At 52.7% G+C, this 20374-nt stretch overlaps 5 protein-coding genes across 5 annotated transcripts; 3 read left to right on the top strand and 2 right to left on the bottom strand.

Moving 5' to 3' along the window:
- Nucleotides 1–404: 404 nt before the first annotated feature.
- On the bottom strand, nt 405–1825 carry C8Q71DRAFT_742743 (uncharacterized protein). Its single transcript, XM_047922866.1, has 3 exons — nt 1060–1825; nt 991–997; nt 405–928 (listed from the first exon to the last, which is right to left on the bottom strand). Exons 1-3 carry the CDS (start codon nt 1694–1696, stop codon nt 793–795), a joined length of 780 nt encoding a protein of 259 aa, XP_047782490.1. The 5' UTR covers nt 1697–1825; the 3' UTR covers nt 405–792.
- A 1-nt stretch (nt 1826) lies between these two features.
- Nucleotides 1827–2710, top strand: C8Q71DRAFT_742740 (uncharacterized protein; the record flags this gene model as incomplete). Its single annotated transcript, XM_047922865.1, has 5 exons — nt 1827–1878; nt 1904–1909; nt 1960–2317; nt 2354–2451; nt 2500–2710. Coding segments are annotated over exons 2-3 (338 nt in total), but the record flags the coding sequence as incomplete, so codon positions are not given.
- Nucleotides 2711–4562: 1852 nt separating this feature from the next.
- Nucleotides 4563–6444, top strand: C8Q71DRAFT_702246 (major facilitator superfamily domain-containing protein; the record flags this gene model as incomplete). The annotated part of the gene is made up of 10 exons (XM_047920240.1): nt 4563–4693; nt 4744–4861; nt 4920–5020; nt 5080–5246; nt 5299–5536; nt 5595–5629; nt 5683–5744; nt 5803–5995; nt 6191–6297; nt 6355–6444. 10 exons carry the CDS (start codon nt 4563–4565, stop codon nt 6442–6444), a joined length of 1242 nt encoding a protein of 413 aa, XP_047782488.1.
- Nucleotides 6445–10284: 3840 nt separating this feature from the next.
- On the bottom strand, nt 10285–13015 carry C8Q71DRAFT_854883 (phenylacetyl-CoA ligase; the record flags this gene model as incomplete). The annotated part of the gene is made up of 20 exons (XM_047927121.1): nt 10285–10434; nt 10491–10706; nt 10757–10826; nt 10882–10905; nt 10965–11134; nt 11192–11223; nt 11284–11413; nt 11464–11497; nt 11559–11638; nt 11696–11719; nt 11769–11791; nt 11839–11853; nt 11905–12031; nt 12086–12354; nt 12405–12439; nt 12493–12541; nt 12590–12616; nt 12671–12685; nt 12738–12792; nt 12848–13015. 20 exons carry the CDS (start codon nt 13013–13015, stop codon nt 10285–10287), a joined length of 1713 nt encoding a protein of 570 aa, XP_047782487.1.
- Nucleotides 13016–14562: 1547 nt separating this feature from the next.
- Nucleotides 14563–18017, top strand: C8Q71DRAFT_794963 (uncharacterized protein; the record flags this gene model as incomplete). The annotated part of the gene is made up of 6 exons (XM_047925578.1): nt 14563–14668; nt 14724–15059; nt 15082–15569; nt 16647–16805; nt 16862–17413; nt 17979–18017. 6 exons carry the CDS (start codon nt 14563–14565, stop codon nt 18015–18017), a joined length of 1680 nt encoding a protein of 559 aa, XP_047782486.1.
- Between the last annotated feature and the right edge of the window lie 2357 nt (nt 18018–20374).

Here is a 20374-nt window from a genome sequence, read left to right as displayed (position 1 = left end):
TATACAAAGGTGAGTTGATTTGTACTAGACTCCGGGTGAGTGCGCGACGTGGCTGCAGGTTTGACCGGGAGTCTGCCCCTTCAACTCAGCCTCAAAATGCATATTCTTGTGAGCGTGCTTTATCGCCCCCACTGCCGCCACGGCGCCACATCAGGAAATAACCCACCTGAGAATTACCGTAAACACTGCAGAATCATCAAGCTTTCGCGGTAATATTGAGATTTACCTCGTATCTCATAATACGCAGAAATAGCCATGTCCGGCCTCGTCGAGTCAGAATTACGAGGTAGTCTCTGCGTTTCTCAGGCAGTAGCTGGACATTACTTGGTGTTTCCGAGCATGATATCAGTACTATTCAGCCCTCCATTTTCTGTATTCACAGAATAGATCCATATGCACAGAGATCACGGGTAAGATAATGACATTGACGATTATGTACAGTATCTACAGTAATAGGTATATACATGCTGCATATCTTCCAACCATGACCCTCACAAATACCACGTCCACACGCCGCAAAGCCCTCACTATATGAGCTCTTCGTTGGCGTCGTGACCATGCAGCCCTCGTTCTGGTTCGTGGCCGTCGAGCAGTCAGTCGAGTCAATGAGCGTGCTCATCTGGAGCACGTTCGCCAAGTGCATACGCCCGTCGCCCGTGCGCAGTGCCATCCGGTCCATCGTCACCTGGTTCACACCCTCGAACGTGTCGATCTGCCCGCCCCGCATCAGTACTCATGCACACGTGTCGCAGATACGAGATGGTCAGCGCACCTCTCCGCCGCTCGGCCAGTTCACCGGCGTGGATGACCAGCAATTGCCGCCAAAGCCAAGGGCCTTGACGGGACATACCTGTGTTCGACCACAATGAGCTCGCCGCCATCCGTTGTTACCTGAACACTCCGCGCTGGCGACCAGTCCCTGTAGTCCCTAGATAGAACCACCTGTCAGCCACCTGCGAACACTGCTGTGGTCCCGCGCGAAGCACTCACCTGGGCCCTTCGGCAAGTGTCCAGGATAGTCAATAAGTATGTCTGATCTTACGTCTGATCTTACGACACCTTCGTATGGGTTGCAAAACCACGTCGGCACCGACGAAGTTGAGCTCGTGTTGTCGTCCCTCGGTGCCGACCCCGCGGTCATCCCTGGTGTGGCCAGGCCAGTCTGATACGACCGTCGCCTGACGCTCCCCGACGCACCCGGCCTGCTGAACGCCGCGGCCATCGCGCTCCCCGGCAGGGCGTACATGGACACACTGGCGGCGGAGGGCACGACCTCGAACGGGACGACGATGATAGAGGGCGTGCTGATCTGGCGGGTGAGCCTTGACGTGAACGCGATGGACTCAGAGTCGGAGTCCGTGCGGAACTGCCGGTTGCGCGCGCAGTAGAGGAGGAAGATCGCGAGCACGAGCAGGAGGAGGACCGCCGCAGCGGAGGAGACAGCGGTGATGACGATGGTGCAGGTGGAGAGACCCGAGCGGGAGAGCGAGCCTGCGGAGGCGGTGCCGGTGGACAAGGATGAAGACGAGGCAGAGGAGCTTGTGCTGGTAGTGGAGGTCGAGACAATGGAAGATGTCGATTGCGAGAGGATGGTGCTCTGAGCGAGGAGGAGGTTGCGCAGTAAGTGCGAAATGTGAGTGGGAAGGTTCAAAGCATGACGTGGCGCCCAGTCGCCGGATCCCTGGCAAAGAGTCATGTGACACAGCAACCCGCTGGCACGCAACTCAAGTCCCCGGCTCAGTAGCCTCTTTGCACCTCGACGTCGCCCCTCCGCCCACAACTTTCATCCGACGAATAACACACCCAGCCAAAATGGACACGGATGAATATAGGGGACGCCTCCGCGTGGCTGTACAACGACACCGTCGACAGGGAAGGTGCGTCTGCTCCGCCCGTGATAAGGATGGCGTGGCTGATCACTGGCACGATACACGCTTGCGCCCTAGCCCTACAGGTGAACACGCTGCAAGCGAACCACCTCCTCTCGCCCTCGCTCCCCCTTGCAGAGCGCATCGGGTGCGGGCTCATCCCGCTGGAAACGAAAACTGGTATGTACGCCCCCTCCCGCGCTCCCCTCAGTCACGCACCGGACGGACAGTGGTCGAGTTGGGCGCAGGGTGTGCATTGCTATTGCTCCTCACGTCCACCCTCGCCCGCCCGCCTTCCCTCGTCGTGCTCACGGGCTATCCCGACGCGCCGATCCTCGCCAACCTGCAGAACCTCGCGCGGAACGCGTCCCGCTTCTCACGGGGGTGCACCGTGCACAGCCGCGGGCATGAATGGGGCAAGGATCCCCGTCCACTCCTGTACGTCGACCCCACATTGGTGCCCCGGCGCGACTGACAGTGACAGGAAACTTTGAGATTTGGATCGTGGACGCGCCCACGGACTGGCAGATCCAACGCTCACACTCGCCTCCCTTGTATGTTACCTACGCGCCACCGACTCAACACAATTCAACCATATGCAAGCCCCCTCATTTCGAACCTTGGGCTACATGCGGGCGCGGTCAGCCGGGCTTATTCGCCTTGTGAGCGGACGCATAATTCGCAAGGCAACTCGGACACGCACCTCACAGCAAACGTGGATGCGTACGTGCTCTCTCTGTGCTAGTGACGGGCTCGGTGGTGGAGGTGGGTGAGTTGACTCGGATCATGTAGGCTACTTTTAGATAGACAGCCAAGAGATGTGCGCAATGTACAGTAGCTTATCGACGCAATCAATATATCTACTATTCAAACTTCACATGGTGGTGCCCAATACATGCATGCTACCCATGTATTAGTACTGACTCACGGCAGTGAATGGCGCCATTCCACGCTTTCGGCGAAATATCACTTGTCCACACTTGCACTGGTATTGGAACAGATTTACTTAAAAATTACTGACTCGTTCTCACGAGGTGTACACTGTGCCGAGAATTCTTGATACTAGTCTCGGAATGACGGGTGATTACTGACCTTCTGAGTATTCCCGAGAATATCGACCATTGCCCGGGAGTTCTCAGGGGGGTATTTTCCTGATGCATCCCCATCTCCTAGTCTCACATATAGTAGTACATGCCAGTAGGCTCAATTCAGATTAGTTATCTTGCACGGACATCATATGGTACTATACTGAACTGCAATCTATGATTAAATTCATGCCTGAAAGTAAGTACTGCTGACCATGACGGACCCTAGTACGGCATTTGTATCGACTCGGCCCGGAGAAGGTTGAAGTTGCTGCTGTTCTTGGGACTGTAGTAATTCATACTAGTAGTAACCGATCGGGAGGTACTACTAGACGTTATGTTATCCATTGGCCTTCGGACCCGTGTCCATCAAAAGACGGTCAGACAACAAATCCGTCCAACACTATACTATGAGTTGCCACGGTGCAACACGAGCAGTGGACTCGGCTCGCTCGAACAAGCGCCTGCGCGGCGGGCTGCGCGGGCGCCTATTCTAAAATATGCTGTAATCGCATTTTTTGGCAGCCAGCAACACTTCTGAAGATTTACAGTACGACCGAGCACACGAACAAGCTTCAATGTCAAGATCTGCAAGGTAGACGGGCGGAAAGAGGGCTGGCCTGCATCGCATCTCGTACGCGCAAAATCGGTTACCCGATATGGAAGGCTTCGATCACAGATCTGGGATCACGATCTGTCACGTCTGTGACAGACAACGAGGCTGCTCACTTTCGGTTTCCATAGATGATGTGTGCTGGGAGCCTGTTCTTGCGCTTGGGAGTCAGGTTGGCGGTGTAGGCCGTCCTACGCAAGGCCGCCTGGGCGCTTACTAGGCGAACTTCCCTGCGCTCAACGCGGCGCTACTTCCCTAGACTGCCCTAGGCTGCGAGATGCCCGCTGCCTCGACTGTCACTTCTAGATGACATGTAAGTAAATGTTCTTCATGAATCTGATGGCGACCAACGTGCATTCGTAGTGTTTGCAGCATGTGTACACCGGAGCGTGAGGTGACAGGCTGTCCGTGCACGTGAGTACTGATGACTGACTCTTCCTCACAATCGTGTCTTCATCATGGGACCGACAATCGATCAGGTATGCTTCGGACGTGATGATTGTGGCATGGCTCGTATATCCACGATTGCGCATTACGCCAAACGGACACACAACCACGTCAAGGTCAAGGTTGGATACCAAACCCCAACTCCGAACACCTGTGTCCATCCTGTGTCACTCTCTTTAAACCCGCTGTACTTCCCGCCATGCGCTTCTTAATTTGGTGAGCCGAGTCGTGACTGGATGTTGCTATCTGTCTGACGCGCGGAGTCAGAAGCATGCCAGATAGGTGCTGTTGGGATGTTGCGCAACTTTCCGACGTTACGTTAACAGCGCGGTGGAGATGCGCTCGAGCTGTGCATGCCAGCGCTGTTCTGTGGAGGTTCCGTAGAGATCACTGTGGTATTTGTAAGTCCCCGATCACGCCGACATGTGGAAAGGACCTTCTGTTTGAGCGGCTCCTAATGAATAGCCCACGATGCTTCTCCATGCTAACCTCTCACGTCTCCCTGGAATATCTTCACCGCGCTCTGTTTGAACCTGTACTGCATACAAGATGGATGTTGAGAAAGAGCCACCGCTCGGCAAAGTCTCGACGAACTTGAATACCCCTCTGACACCCGCTGCTCAGTCAGACCAAGTCATTCCTGACGGTGGACTGTGGGCATGGCTCGCTGTCATCGGAGGGTACATTGATCCCTGTCATCTGCAGTAGTTCTCGCTAATTAATCGCTCAGGGCTCTGGTGCAGTTCTGCACGTTCGGGTATTCTAGCTCGTTCGGGGTATATCAAGCATACTACGTCCTAGAAGGTGGCTTCTCATCGTCAGACGCAAGCTGGGTGGGATCTCTGCAAGTAAGTACCTCTCGAAGTCAATACTGGCTGAGCTAACGTGCTGCTATGCACTTCTGAGTTTTTCCTGCTGTTCTTTATGGGATTACCTGCCGGAAAGCTCTTCGATGCCGGCTACTTTCGGCATATGCAAGTGGCAGGCACCCTGTTGTATGTCTTCTCGTAAGTCTACCGTTCATATGGACGGAGATAGTCAATGACTCATGTCTTCGACATATCAGTCTCTTCATGTTGTCTCTCGCCAATCCCCGCGACTACTACCAGATTATTTTGTCACAGGGAATCGGCATGGGGATTGGCAGCGGATTCTTGCTTGTTCCAGCAATATCGCTGCAGGCACAGCACTGGAAAAAGCATCGGTCTCTTGCAATGGGCATCGTGCTTGCTGGTACGCTGTGCGTTTAGGCTACGCATCATGGATGCTAACAAGATAACCACAGGATCGTCATGTGGAGGGATCGTCTACCCCATTGTGCTTAATCGACTCATATATCACTCGAGCGCTGGCTTCCCTTGGGCCGTCAGAGCGACAGGGTTTCTCACCTTGGGATTGTTGATCATTGCAGGGTCTATCATGACGACGCGTATGCCTCCCAAACCTTCCGCGTCGGACTCGAGCGAATGGCAGAAGTTCAGAGCAGTTCTTTCTGACTGGGCGTACATCACAACATTGACTGGGTGAGAAGCTTCCACTAGTTTATTGTGAACCTGCTCACCTCGATATTCTCGCACTTAGTGCATTCTTAGTCCTATGGGGGCTCTTTTTCCCATGTATGTCATACTGCAGTTCTGGGTCATTCATGGCTCAATCTAGTCGTGAACAGATTTCTACCTCCAACTGTGGTCGAACCTGCATGGCCTCTCGTCCACGATCTCATTCTATACGGTGCGTAATGCGTTTCATGATGTACTACTCCGTAGCTAGAGTAACTTGCTTATTCTAGATCGCTATTCTGAATGCTGGCTCCATTGCCGGTCGACTCATCCCGAACGGATTAGCAGACGTCGCTGGTCGTTTCAACGTGATGTGTCCAATCGCATTCATTTCAACCATACTACTTTTCTCGTTGTTCGGTGTCAAAAGCGTCGCAGCTGTAGTAATCTTTGCTATCCTCTACGGGTTCTTCTCGGGGGCAAGTACGTCATCTTCTCTCTGAACTCGAGAGACAACGCTGCATGTTGAATGCTTTTTACAGTTGCCTCCCTATTCCCGCCTGTGCTTGCTGGAATGGCTCGCCATCCATCGGAAATAGGGTATGTACCTCAAACATCGGCACTCGGGCAGATAGACACTTAGCTAATGTCTCCTCGTCTTTGCAAGCCTGAGGATAGGCTTTGGTTACTTCCTTGTATCCTTTGCGATACTTACAGGGAGCCCGATCGACGGCGCGCTTTTGGGGTCGCAAAGAAATTGGACGAAATCGATAGTATTCAGTGGTGTCAGTCCGTTACGCGGACCCCATTATCAGCGATGAACACTGACCGCCGATCTCTAGGTCGTTATGCTGGCGGGCTCGATCATCCTACTCATTGCCAGATACTTGTTCGTGAAGTCACGCGGTCTGCGAGTGTGGGATAAGATCTAGTTCCCGGTTCTTGTATGTATGGACCGATATACTAGTATACATTCTTAGCTACCAGTAATCGGTACTCTGACTCAGTACTCAGTACTTATAGTACACACGTACTTAGCGGCGGCGGCGACTATCGACGCGATGCGTCCGCCCCTGTCGGCTCAGCGGCCCGGAGCAGCCACCATACGCCTCCCATCGTCCTCAGCGTTACTTTTCTCTCCTGCCCATTGACAACAGCTAAAGTCGCTCACACTTTCTGTTCTGCACGACCATCGCTCGCTATTGCTACTACGCTGGACCTCCGTTTAATCATTCATACAAATGAAATGTATATCGGACGACCCTGTTGATGAGTCATGGACACGAACTGGTCGCCGACATTGGAACGATACGAGCAGCAAGTCGACCTTACACGCTATCTTGGACGCGAATGTTGCGCACGAGCGTGACTGACTCTAGATGGTGAGTGTTGCGTAATAGGCTGTGTTCCATGGTATCCAACACATGTTCGTCGAGTCCTTTTCTTTGCGCGCCGTACGGCGACATAGTATACCGGAAAGGCACCACGAAGGACATTACTGCGGAGTGTTCTCCGGAGTGTGCATAGAAGTAGCTACCTGATGGGTGTGAAGAATCCATGTGCGTGACGCTCGTGTTGTCCGACGCTGCATATTGCCCAGGTTGACTTCGTACGATCGCATTTTTGCCTGACGAGTCCTTCATCTGTCCCCGGATTTATGTTGACGGGGCTGTGCGTTACGCTGTATTGCTCGCTCCGGTCTCGACAAAATCCTGCTAAAGACCTGACATTGCCATTTGACGCTGTGAGGCCTAACTCGCCTTCGTCTATGCATCATCTCCAGTGGCCTGCTCTCATGTTCTAGTCTACGTACCCATTTGCATCGTGTCGCGCACGAGATAAGGGCTCATTTGACCGTCTGCAATGAATGCTCTAGTGGGTCTTTGGTCGAACGGTTGACGTATCACGTTCTTTGACGTCAACTCTGCCTTTTGCAACCCTACGAATAGGGGTACCTGTGCCGCGGACTCAGCCCCAAGCGATGGTCAGAACGGGGTGAGGATGCCTAGGTAAGTACTCATGATACTGCGCCTCAGATGATAAAGATGATGCAGATTGGGCGGCGTTGTCCGAGAAGCTGCAATGATATCGGAGGAAGCTCCGCAGTATCCATCCAGCGAATGTTCTTGACGTTACAGATTGCTATGGAGGTGTCGGTGAGCGTTTACGTTACGCTCTGATACTCGATGCGATTGAAGGGACGTTACCGTATCGAGTCACTCCATGTGCCTCACATCGCTCACCATTCTGGTACCACAGGGCGCTGACGGAGTCATATCATCAACCACTCATTTCACGGGATTACGACCACGGTGCAGTGAATCAATGCTCAATATCTGATGACCATTCCGCCAATACCGTCGTCGTCTCATGCATGTCCCGCAGAGAATGATGATTTGGATAAGTGTGTTCTCTTAGTTAAGAGTGGTATTTGACACGCCGAACAGAACGCCCTTCCGTGTTTGAGAGTTGTGATTCGGCTCTGCATAATGGTCGCGAGAAGCTGCGATGGGATTCCTTATGTCACCGGCGGTTCGTTCTGCTCATGGGCGTAGCCAATCGTCGGCATCACCAACCCGCAGGACCTCCACCGGATGTCGGTGACCACTGTCATTTTGATACAGGGCACAGTGACGCGGTGCTTGTGGACGCGACATCAGATGTCATGATGTTGCACATTTTTCTAGTAACTGATTCATCAGTATGGTCTAGTACTCTCGCCGGGACACGGTGGCCACATCACTTGCTCCAAGAGCGCTGATGTTCCATTGACAATGCTGCCGCGTGACAAGACCTTCCAAGGGGATCTTCATAAGAGCTAGCGACAAGCGGCGTTTGTGTACACAAGATGCCACTGTCTCTCAGCAATCGACGCTCGCTCCTCGCGTCGCGGTATGTTTCCGGTACACGGCGTCTACTACCCTCTTGACAGCCAATGCTGACAAGAGGACATACAGGAGCGTCGGTGACTCTCATGCTCTATGAGCATGTGTTGAGTCTAGGGGAAGAGGTCGACCTCATTTGGCTAGGGAAATGGTCTATACTATCGGCCTTCGTGTTGGGTGACTTGTACGTACGAGAAATTGGCATGCTCTATATTGCGATAGGTACCGTATGCTTGAGACTTTGCAGATATTCCATGGCTCACCTTCGGGAACAGTGGACGCAGGCTCGGTCCAAATGTCTACTGAGGTCAGTAAGCCAAATCTGCTTTGTATGCATCACTGAGGAGAGTCTCTAGATGTAAATATTGATTTACCCTGGGTCGTCAGTCCTAGGCCAATCTTACTGTCTCCAGGTGCACGTCTTTGTTCAAGTTCATGCTTTTTTACGGCATCTGGTGCACGGCATCGATCCATAGTGAGCTCATTCGCTACACAGAAACCGTATGTGCCTTGACAATTCATGCTCAGCGATCATCTTCTTCCGAGTCTATACGCTATGGGATGACCGGAAGATTATCTCATATATACTCATCATTGGATTCCTCATTTGTTACGGCGGAACCGTTGTCTTCACGGTTCTTGCCGGTCTACAACTGTCAGGTGGGCGCATGTTTTGTGATTCATTTCTCGGGTTAATAGGATTTGAAGTGGGTATGGAATACATAACGAGTGAGAACACATGTTCCTTCAAAGACAGGTCATGGTACGCAACGGGCGCATGGTCACCAATGGTATGCAAATATGATCACCATAAAGGTCGGCATAACTGTGACGTGAATCCTGTGCAGGTTCTCTACGACTTATGCGTCCTCGTTTTACTGTTTGTAAATGTTCTCAGCAGACCACGCCGACAAAGCTCTCGTCTCTCGATGATGCTCTACAGAGATGGGTTCGTGATGTTCTTGGTGCGTCACACACTCAAAGGCACGAGTATGCGGGCTGATTCAGTCATAGGGTTTCTTCGGTGCGCCCGTTTCCTATCACACATGCCTGTGGCGATATCTGAAAACGCATACCGGTCAGCATTGCGTATAGCCAGGTTGATACCTAGTATATTCACAGGAGTACGTTCACCATCACCCTCGATCCCTCTGATCTGACGTACGCTACGACAGCCGGAAGATGTATTTCTCGTTCCACTGTATGTCTCGCACATTGCGCACAATCCGAGTCTCCGGCAAACGCTGAGCAATGTGTCTAGGATGTCTTGGGCACTCGAGGCTGTCCTCGCTCGGCGACTTCTCCTGCGCGTGAAGAACATTGAATCCGACAACAGCAATGTCCATACATGGAACTCCGAGAAAGCTGAACCCAGATCGCCGTCCGGGAGACTCATATTGGCATCCAATGTCCGAGTTTGGGAAGAGGTGGAGATGCATTTACTTTAGACCGTGTAATGAAGTTCGACCATTTGTATGACTGCTTACTTTATCGAGAAGTGTCTCGGCGTGCTGGATACGCACACTGAGAACACAAAGGCTGAGCGCTGAGCGCTGAGCCTGGAGCTTCAAAAATTGTTCGTTTTAAGGGCCTAGGTGGTGTCACGATCTGCAGGCACACACTAGCCGTGATGGGACGATTCAGAGGCAGGGTTGACCAGATGTACGGGAGTGCGAGATGCAGAGCGAGCATCGCTGAGCATGAGGTCGACACTGTAGTAGATATATGAATGTTTCCACGAAGAAGCCGGGGTTTGAAAGTTTGAGCTTTACTGCTACGGCGGAATGGCACTCTCGAGGCACGCATTGTCTGCAACACGGCGAGATCGACGTATCACATAGACCATAAGTAGGTAATACACGACGAAAGATATGGTAATCAGTACGGTTACAAGTGAAGTCGTGGCTTTTGCATTGCTTTCGCATCATCGCGTAGGACACGACGCAGGATCTTACCACTAGGGCTCTTGGGTATGGACTCCACGAAGATAACCCCACCCGTTAGCCATTTGTGTCTGGACTTCGCCGAAGCAACGTACTGTCTCTGAGCGTCAGCGATAGGTTGTATCTGCTCAGTTCATAATTGTGACCTACGTTGTATATCTGGGACTTCATCTGTTCTCTGCGGGCTGCATCATGAAGCACAGCCTTCGCGATCTGCGGCTGGAGAACGACGAACGCGAGCGGTGCTTCCCCCGCGTACTCATCTGGAACTCCAATGACACATGCGTCAGCGACGTCTGGATGGTTTAGGAGATGGCCCTCCAGTTCTCCGGGAGTTACTTGCAGCCCCTTGACTTTGATGAGTTCCTGCGCATCGTAAGTGAAATCGCAGTGACGCTGGCGCGGTATAGCATTACCTTGATACGATCCGTCACAAAGACATCCCCTTGTTCATTGAAGTATACCTCATCGCCCGAGCAGTACCAGCTGTGTCGTCTCGTAATCAGGTTCATTCAACATACTGAACGCAGAGAGTGTATACCCATCCACAAACGACTCCTTCGTGCTGTGAGGAGAAACATTGAGTCTTCAGCCGATCCAAAGCCTAGACTCCACGCGACGTACGCAGCCTCGTTTCCGTAATATCCAAGTGTAATCTGCCCTCCTTGAATCAGAAGCTCTCCGGATTCGCCGACGCCGGCCAGCGATCCGTCAGGCTTCACGACCTTCGCGATGGTACCGGGTACGAGTTGTCCTGCGCTCCCTGGCGTCCCAACTTTCTGCGATACAGGAAACTATGATGATCATAGCTGTCGGCGTTCGGATGCGGACATAGTGTTCGCGGCCCTTACCATCGTGACAGCTGCGCAAGCCTCTGTCATACCTTTGCATCATTGTGTGTAAGCTGCATGTGCAATGCGAGTCTGGGATGTTATCGACTTACCGTAGCCTTGTCCGAGGTCTATCCCAGGTAGTGTTTCCAAGAGTTGTCCAATGAGTTCGGCCGTGACGGGCGCCGCTGCGACCATGCAGAACCGAACACTTGAGAGGTCGTAGTTCTTTGTCGCAGGATGCTGAGAGTGACAGCTCAGGCAGGACGGTCTACAGTACAACACTCCCATACCTTGCAGAGCAAGACGGCTTGAGGCGGTACGATCCTAATCAAAAGCGGTGTCAACAGCGGCCCTTGCAAGGCGGATATACCGACATAAAGCTTACACAAGATGCGTAATGCGGAACTTAGCAATACTTTGCAACATTGTCTCGAACTTGAACTTCTGAGTAACGATAACAGTCATCTATTGAACAGAAATACTTAGTTCTCGGGAATGAAGTGCCTTGTTATTGTGACGTACAGCAGAGTAGACCTGCCAGTGCAACTATGACAGAGTCAGAGGCGTGATGTACTTCGGGACCCGTCGTACTCACATTGGTCACAATTCCATAGATGTCTACCAGTGACGTGAGCGTGAAGTAAATATTTGATAAAGTAACATACGGTAGAACGGGCACACTGAACCAGAACATTCAGTATCATTTATATGAAACGGTTTGACGAACGCACCTCCGCTACAAACATCGCCGGCACGGAAACGCCTCTTCTCTGGTTGAACATGTGCGTCGTTGACTCCGTGATGGGTAGCACTTTGGACAACGCCGCATATAACGTTGAAATGGGAAATAGACACCGCCTACATGTATGGGATCTGTCAGAGAGCGAGCATGGTATTGAATGACCTACGCACCTTGGGATTTCCCGTTGTGCCCGACGAAAAGCATAGAAAGGCAATCAAGTTCTTCGCCTCGCCTGACTCACACTTGTAGTCTTGGATTGGAGGTCGTTCTGTACCTTGCGAGATGAGGAGGTCTATCGACTTCAACGGGCTGGTCGTGTCGTCAATGAGAACGATAGCCGAAGCCGAGAGTCCGACGTCTTGCATGCTGTCGAGGGCCACTTGAATATTGTCTTCATGCGCTACGAGCAATGATGGCCTCGCGTGTTGAAGAAGGTATACTACGTTGAGTCAACATACGCCGTAACTGTCATTTGGTGACTGATCCTACCCAGCTCATTCTTAGTCAACGAGGGGCTCATGGTTCTAAGCACCGATACCAGTGAGCAGTTGAAAAAGTATAGCTTGACTAGACTCACGCGACTATGCCACCGAGTCGGTGTACGGCCCACGTTATAGTCAGGTAGTCTGCGAGATACATGAGAATTCGGCTACTTGGACGGCTCTCGAACTGACCAAGATGATTGGGTGTAAACAGTGCCACTTCATAGCTGTTAGGGCGACCTCAATGGCAATAGACAACGCAGGTCCTCGCACCGATATCACCACAGCCTTGATAGACACCGCGTCAGTGAGATACGACGTCCACAAAGACTTTACCAACCAATGCCATAATCGCTCCTCAGTGTCCGTGCCAGGCTATTGCTCCGGTTGCGAAGCTGTGCATGTACTGTGGTAAGAGGAGAACACAGTATAATCACTGAGACCACGTACGTCGGACAAGAAGAACGTCTTTCCACTCTGCTCGTCGATCAAGCAGGGTACGTTTGCGGGTCGTTCCGGCTTGCTGGGTGGCGTGGCTACATCGTCCAGCATAAACTGGGGAACTGTAAGATAATCAGGTGGCGGTACCAAAGGGAGCTTGGAACGGAAGATAGTCATGTCAGTACATGCAGTGAATCTGCGGGAGGATTACCTGGGCACGGGACACATGTTTTATATGATTTGTATTTATTGCGGCAGCAGTCGGCCCATATCATACTTAGGCTTTGATGAGACGAGACTCGATGTTGCTAAGTTCGAACTCTTCATTACTCGATACCGGCCGACGTACGCAGAGACATATCATGATGTTGACAACTGCGGATGCTTGTCCAAGCGCCGCCATATTACGTAAGTGCTCTCGTGTCACTGCGGATCGTCACGCATCACAGTGTTGTGTAAGCAGTATGCGACTGCACCTCATATCATGTAGAACGAATTTGCAAGCAGGCTCACTCTGCGTGCCTTCAGGTTTACTCTCATGTCGTTCATTTCCTGACGTGATGCCCATAATGGTGAGGTGAGTCCTCAGGGCTCAGGCTGCATGTCGACTCTGCTATCTTCTGATGCTCTTCTAGTAGACATGGCGCCCGTAGTGCGTCAGAAGAAGGGCCGTTGTGGCGGCGAGAACGTTCGAACGGTACCGCGGCTGCATCTCATCACAGTGCATTCAGTGCACCATAGATGAAAACTCCTATCACATCCGACCAGTGAGACGCCTCGCTTCGGTGCGCCCGGAAGAGAACCAACCAGCATCGTCCGAACCACCAATTCCATCTCAGAAGGATGTTGTCAGACAGAGAAGACAGCAATCGATAACGTTGTATCCCTGTCACACTGATATCCGCACAACGAGCGCTGCTGCGGCTGTCAAGCAAAGATGGGGCACAATCGACTCGCATTACTGGTGTGGTTTCGTAAGTTCGGCGTGCATACGAACATCGCGGGAGCTCGAAGCTACGAGGTGGACATCTGAGCACTTGGATCAGGCTTAACGCAGCCGGAGATCGACGAGAGTTCATTTGTATGGTTTCCTGAGGACCATCAGGCGCATCAGACGTATCCAGCGTCTCGGGTCAACCCAAAATGTATGTCGATGCTCGGCGGAGGTTACAATTCCGTAGCAATTCCTACGCTCAGCCGGAGTTGTGTGGGAGAGCGCGAACATGGCATGTGTGAGCCGTCCGCAGAGGCCAAAGCGGACCTTTTCAGTCACCCAGTTCCGAGTCAACCTTATCGACGCGACATCCATGCGATGCACACAAGACGTACCTGAAATCGACCAACGCCGTCAAAACGTATCCACATAACGGGAAATGCACAATACTTATGTACCTTCCGTGTGAGCGAACAAGCCATGGCGGTGATACTGAGATGCTGCTGCCGTAACAGAATGATGGTAAGCGGTAGGGCGTCGCGCGTGTCCCAGGCTGCGGTTCAATACACTGTCTTAGCGAAAGGAAGCTTGCCTGCGAGTTGGTGACCATGTGCTTGATAAGATAGACCACATCGACTCGAGCGTTGAACGTTAAATGTTGGGGGCGGAATGTGTGACCGTCACTGAGCCAGAGCAATACAGCACTGCGACAATGGAAGCTGTTGCTATCATTTAGTGCCGAGCATGAAGAGAAAGTGATTGGAAAATTGTTTCAGTAGCAAAGGACAACATGCTGCACGACCATCCCTCCTTCAGAGAGCGCGCCGAGCTACAACGTTATGACGAGCAGGTGGGACTGGTGTACCAGAGAACGCTTGCGGCCATCCTGACATGGAGTACGTCCTGTGATGGATCATATTCATGATCGGCCTGGCTGAGCATTGCGTGCAGAACTGAGCCTCGAAGACGTCGAAACGTGCTCCCAAAGGTTCTGGGACATGCACAAGGACCCCGCCCTCGTCCTCGATGTCGGCTGCGCCAATGTCCTCGCGTGCCACTACAACCTCTTCCTCGGCACTGTTGCGCCGCTAGTCCGGCGCAGAAAAGACTTGACGCCACTCGTGGAACGGGCTCTGGCCGGCGACATCATCGGGAACTTCCTCCTCACAGAGGTCGGTCACGGCCTCGATATCCTCAACATCGAGACGACAGCGACCAAGGTCGCAGATGGCTTCGTGCTCAACACGCCCCACCCTGCCGCAGCCAAGTCAGTGCCGTCCGCCCGGGGTGTGTATGCGCAACTGACCAGATGCTCCGCGAGCTAGGTTTATGCCACCGACGACGCCGCTGTGCCCCAAGATCGCTGTCGTCTTCGCCCGCCTGATAGTCGACAACGCTGACCACGGCATCCACCCGTTCCTCGTCCACACTTCCGATGCACACGGCATGTGCCCCGGCATAGTCTCGCAGCTGCTTCCGCCCCGCAGCGGCACGTCGCCCCTCGACTACGCCATAACCTCCTTCCACCACGTCCACCTGCCCCCGTCCGCCTTCCTCGGTGCCAGTCTTGACGTGCCGCGCGACCACCACAGCCTGCTCCAGGGCTACATATGGCGCACCATCGTTGGCCAGGTGTCTATGTCCCTGGTCGCGTTGACGGGCATGAAGATGACGGCTTATCTCGGCGTGCTGTACTCCTTGCGGCGGTGCGTGCGTGGGACTGGGCCGAGCGACGTTCCCATCATGTCCTTCCGCACCCAGCAGCTGCCCTTGCTGTACACGACCGCTATTGCGCATGTGCTCGACGCGTGGCATCAGGAAAAACACTTCTAACTTCAGCAGTCTTGAATGAAGAACACCTGATCTTATTCAATCTCTCACAACTTGTGCTCCTCAATTAAGTGCACCATGTGCATGAAGACTGCTGAAGTTAACTATAGTACCTTTGAGAAATTTGTCTTGTCCCCAAGTTGGAAGATATGCAACTTTAGTTCTACAGATTAAGACACATAAGTACACATTAGTTGGCAAATGACCTCTTAACTAATAAATATGCATGATGAGATGTCAGATTGCTCAATATGAAGACTTCACCAAGATTTCACCTGACAAGTTAACACATACTATATCTGGCAACAGTAATGGGGTACAAATAAAGATTATTTGTTTTTCCCTGTGATTATGAGTATATTACCCTACTTACAACAGATGTTGTGGTCAAAGTCATATTGTCAAGGATTTGGACATATTTGACCTGTTAAGGTTGAGAGACAGCAAAAGAACACTTAAGCATGCAGTGAGACAAGAAGCCTGCCCTTGAGCAAATCATGAGTCTACACAAGGTCTGCAAGGCAACAGATAGTGCCAAGAAGAAATGAGGCCAGTCTGAGAGCCCAGGGATGCACAGGGGCTGGGCTAACAGGGGGCAGCAATTGCAGATTTCTCTAAGTCCAGAAAGATAGTCAATATAGGTTATTGTAGAAGGGAACAAGCACAGGGACCTATGGTGTAGTGGTCACAAGTTTGTGCTGGGAGTGTGGGAAATTAGTTTAGCAGGTCAGGGGTTCAATTCTGGGAAATGGCAGATTATTTTGGGCGACATTTTTGCATCTGGGATGCCTGTTATGACAGCATATGCACAAACACAGCAGAATCATGAGAGAAGTCACCCCAGTAATGATGAAAAAACATCATTCTTGCTTGGAATGAGTGTTTACTTTGGTTACTTAATGGAACTTAAGTAAGACAAAATAAGAAATCGACTTACCTTAAGGCTCTTGTGGCACATAGTGACACATAATGTCACTTTTGGCTCTCCACAAGACCACTTAAGACACGAACGTTTTTCCTGATGGGACACCTGCCGTCCTGCAGCAGTTCACGTCCGCGGACCTCGCTACGCCAATCCGGAGAAGCCTAGCGATCGTGTACAAGACGACGATGTGCCGCCTCGCGACGCAGTACTACCGCGAGGTCGGCGAGCGTCTCGGAGCCCAGGGCACCTTCGGGCACAACATCATCAACAAGATAGAGGTGAGACCATTCCGTGTGATTTACCTAGCATCGCACCGAGCTGAGAGGCACACCAGATGGACATGCGCGGATTCATCGTCGCCGAAGGAGACCTGACCGTACTTAGCATCAGCCTGTATTCGCAGCTTCTGCGGAACAAGTACGCACTGCCGTCGCCGAAACACGCAGTCAGCCTTCTGGCTCGTCACAGCGACGCTGTTTACAGCCGCTGCGCAGATCTGCTTGGAAGTTTCACCGAGGGCCACCGTGACGAGCAATTCAACAATCTCGTGCTCCCTCAATGCCAACGCGGTGTCCTTGCCCTGGGCTGCGCGTATGCGTATGGATGTGCGCGTGACGCTGGCGTACCAGAGCCAATGCTCGAGCTCTTCGAGTGCGCCGCCATCAAGCAGGACCCCAGCTGGTACTCCGAGCATGGTGGTCTCCCGGAGAGCGTGTTCATGTTGAAGGAAGACCATGCGGTGCATTCTGCCTTGCCTCATATCCGCGAGTACGTGGACAGCTTCGGGGTGGAGGCATCGATCACGGCGCCGATCGTGAGCAGCGAGACCTGGGAGAGCTGGGTTGAGGGCCTCCAGACCTATGATCGGATACAGGAAGAGACGAATGTAAGTACAGGCACGGCTGCACGGAACTCTGAACACTCACCTTCGCTTGACCCCAGCAGGGACACATTGCTACGGCGATCAATTCCAAACTTTGACATCATCGCAACACTGCGCTGTTAGCCACTCGACACGGATGTCAGTAGTCCCTTGATCTCCTTGCGGTTTGTCAGTCAAAAGCGTGCCATCCTTTGTTCACATCCCGCGGCTGTCGCTAGTACATTGTACGTACAACCGGCCCTGTGGTCGCACTGGCATGAGTCGAGGGATGCGGGCCATAGTTTCCTTTGCGTCGCCCAGTACATGCAATGAGGATCAGCCAAGAGAGATCATCTGAGCGGGACTATGTGTCTGACGTTATAACGACGAGCACTTGGAATCGACTTGGAACTGACGGTCCCGACTCTGTGGCATTATCAGCGACGGCGTTGTTGCAACTGGCAAGTGGTGGGGATAGGCAACGCCCCCGCCAAATGGCCTTAGCGCGCGGCCAAGCGCCCGAGGACGGAAGCGGACACGATTGATGGTAGCTGGCCATCGTGCCGAGATGCCATATAATCTCTTGCAGATAGTCCAGCGATCGTCTTCATATCAGGCGCCACAGTGAGCAGCAAACGGTACCGAAAACTGTGGTCTGCAACAGCGGCTTTATTCGTAGATCTTGTACACAGTGCGTTTACGATAAGGATTCTAAGCAAAACGTTGGTTGCTGATTTTTTGTTGTGTGTCGAGAAGTAACTGATCTCGCTATATGCATGCTGAGATTGTGCATTAAATGAGAAGCAGTGAAAATTTGGCAACGAAGGTTCGACTCGTCGTATCAAAAAACGGTCATCCCGAAAGTTGGATGGGTGAAATGTTGTCGTTGCGAGACCACACAAAAGGTGCCGTTTTCGAGGTTCGCAGATCAAGCGCCCGTGTGGGATGAGGCTGCGATGTGCGTGTCCCCTGTCACTATGCTCAACGTTGGCTATCCAATGTAGTTGGGGTACTTTTAGATTGAGTCCATGAATGTTGGTTCAACTTCTCTCATAACCGTCAGGTGCGAACTGGTGAGTTTCTTGAGTCTGAACTTCGTGGTACAGCTTACATAAGCGGCCTGTCCCCATACATCGCCCAAGCGCCGTAGTACGTGTGCCGCTGGGATGCTGGATGTCTGCGTTGCAAGTAACTTATAACGCGGGCAATTGCCTTCCGACGAGGAACCCATGTTATCGCTGGCAACACGGTGAGTCATATTCACGTTACTACTGTATGCAACTGTGTTGCCAGCACCGCATCGACGTGGACCTCGGTGTGTCACGACGGCGGTACGGTACTCACTGCCGGCCAGTGCCATCCTTCGCAATAGCGCTATTTCTAGGACCAGCTTGCCAGACGCACTCCACTCCAACTCTGGCGACGAAGTGATACAAGCCCAGCGCCGTCGCGGCCGCAAGCCTGGCACGAGTCCATCCTGCCCTTCGCATTCGTCTTGCCTCGTTTTTTGCCGGCTTCCTAGGGGTTCTCCTGCTCAGCCTCACTGATAAGTGCACACAGTGTCACAGGCGTCTGCCAGGCTGATCTTGGTCTAGCGGGCCCTCCGATGCGGGAGTGGTTGAATTTGCGGAGGGACTCGCGAGCGGAGTGTGACATGCCAGGATAAGAAATTCAAGAGGCTGTGCTGGACGTGCTCGTCAAAACTGTTTCCTACTTTCAGGATCTCAAGCTCATCGACAAGGTGCGTACATTGAGGCCGCTGCGGACGCCTGCCCGGCGCATTGCTCTCGTGATCGCGTCGCGGGATCTGTGTCTGGCCTGAAGCAGAAGCAGCGCGCGTCGCGGGACATCAATATGGACATCAGTGTTGACTAGGAGAACGAGGGGGACGTCTAGTACACCGGGGACAAGAAGGTTGATTCGGGCGGCGAGCTCAAACGAAACTCACCAGCACTGCTAATACTACTGGATCCTTACCATCACGGCAGTCTCTAGCTCTACTCGCACGACACACTCACCACGTCTCGCACCCATCGCAGTGTGGCTCCCGCACCCATACATCGAACCAACCTCTGTGTTGCTGGCACCGTCTCGGACTCTCAGGCAGCCACAACTTCGCAGCTGCCCTGGCCCCCGCTCTCCGGAGCTCCCCTCCGCGCGGCCAGCACCGTTGCCGTGCTCACGCTCCCGACGCCCGCACACCCTACCAAGACTGGCCAGTCAAGAGAGGATCACAGGTGCCTGGCAAGCACCGCGCGGGCATGGCACAAGGCTCGCGCTCACTGGTGGACTTGGACCGCGGAGGACGAGACAGCCGCGTCGCTCTTGCCAGTGCAGATGAGCAGCTCACTGACGTCGATGTGATCGACCTCCGCCCCGACCCCGACGAGCTCGGCTTCGAGCGTGGGCGGACCGATGTTCGTACTCCCAAAACGATGAGTTTCACAATCCCCCATTCTACCTACCGCCGGCGGATCTCTACGATCCACTTGTGACTTTGCATATATACAACAGGTTTATCTATACCTATAATTCAGAAAATCCATGTAACGTACATCCAGCACTCATTTTATACAGTTACCACTCTTTCCCACTGCACACCGATACCTCCTAGCACTATGTACCATGCCTATCTACGATATCGCGTTCTGTGTGATCGGCACGACAACGATAAGATGAGATATTGCACTATCGCTCGTTTAGATGCCACCAGATTACACGGCCGTGATCCCGGCACAAATAGACGCTGGCCGTCCAGCGAAGGGGGGTTGCCTATCCCCACAAGTGGGCCGTGGGCAGGCTGCCGGCCTCAGCCGGCGTTGTTCGTGTCACGGCGTCTACATTTCTTATGTAAGCAGGTCTACTCGCAGCGATACATACATTTACGAGCCTAGGCCTACTACTAGCTACCGACGACTGTCAATCAATCATGATCATGCTCAGTCCTTTTGGCAGCGGTAATATGCATGCTCATGATCATCCTGC

The sequence above is a fragment of the Rhodofomes roseus genome (genome assembly GCF_022264815.1).
Source record: "Rhodofomes roseus strain CIRM-BRFM 1785 chromosome Unknown C8Q71scaffold_4, whole genome shotgun sequence".
Taxonomy (NCBI): domain Eukaryota; kingdom Fungi; phylum Basidiomycota; class Agaricomycetes; order Polyporales; family Fomitopsidaceae; genus Rhodofomes; species Rhodofomes roseus.
Note: the sequence above shows the minus strand (reverse complement) of the source record. Positions and strands in the feature narration are given on the sequence as shown.

What these genes read in the sequence shown, in the direction of transcription:
- C8Q71DRAFT_742743 (XM_047922866.1), bottom strand. Translation starts at nt 1,696, where the DNA reads ATGACTCTTTGCCAGGGATCCGGCGACTGGGCGCCACGTCATGCTTTG.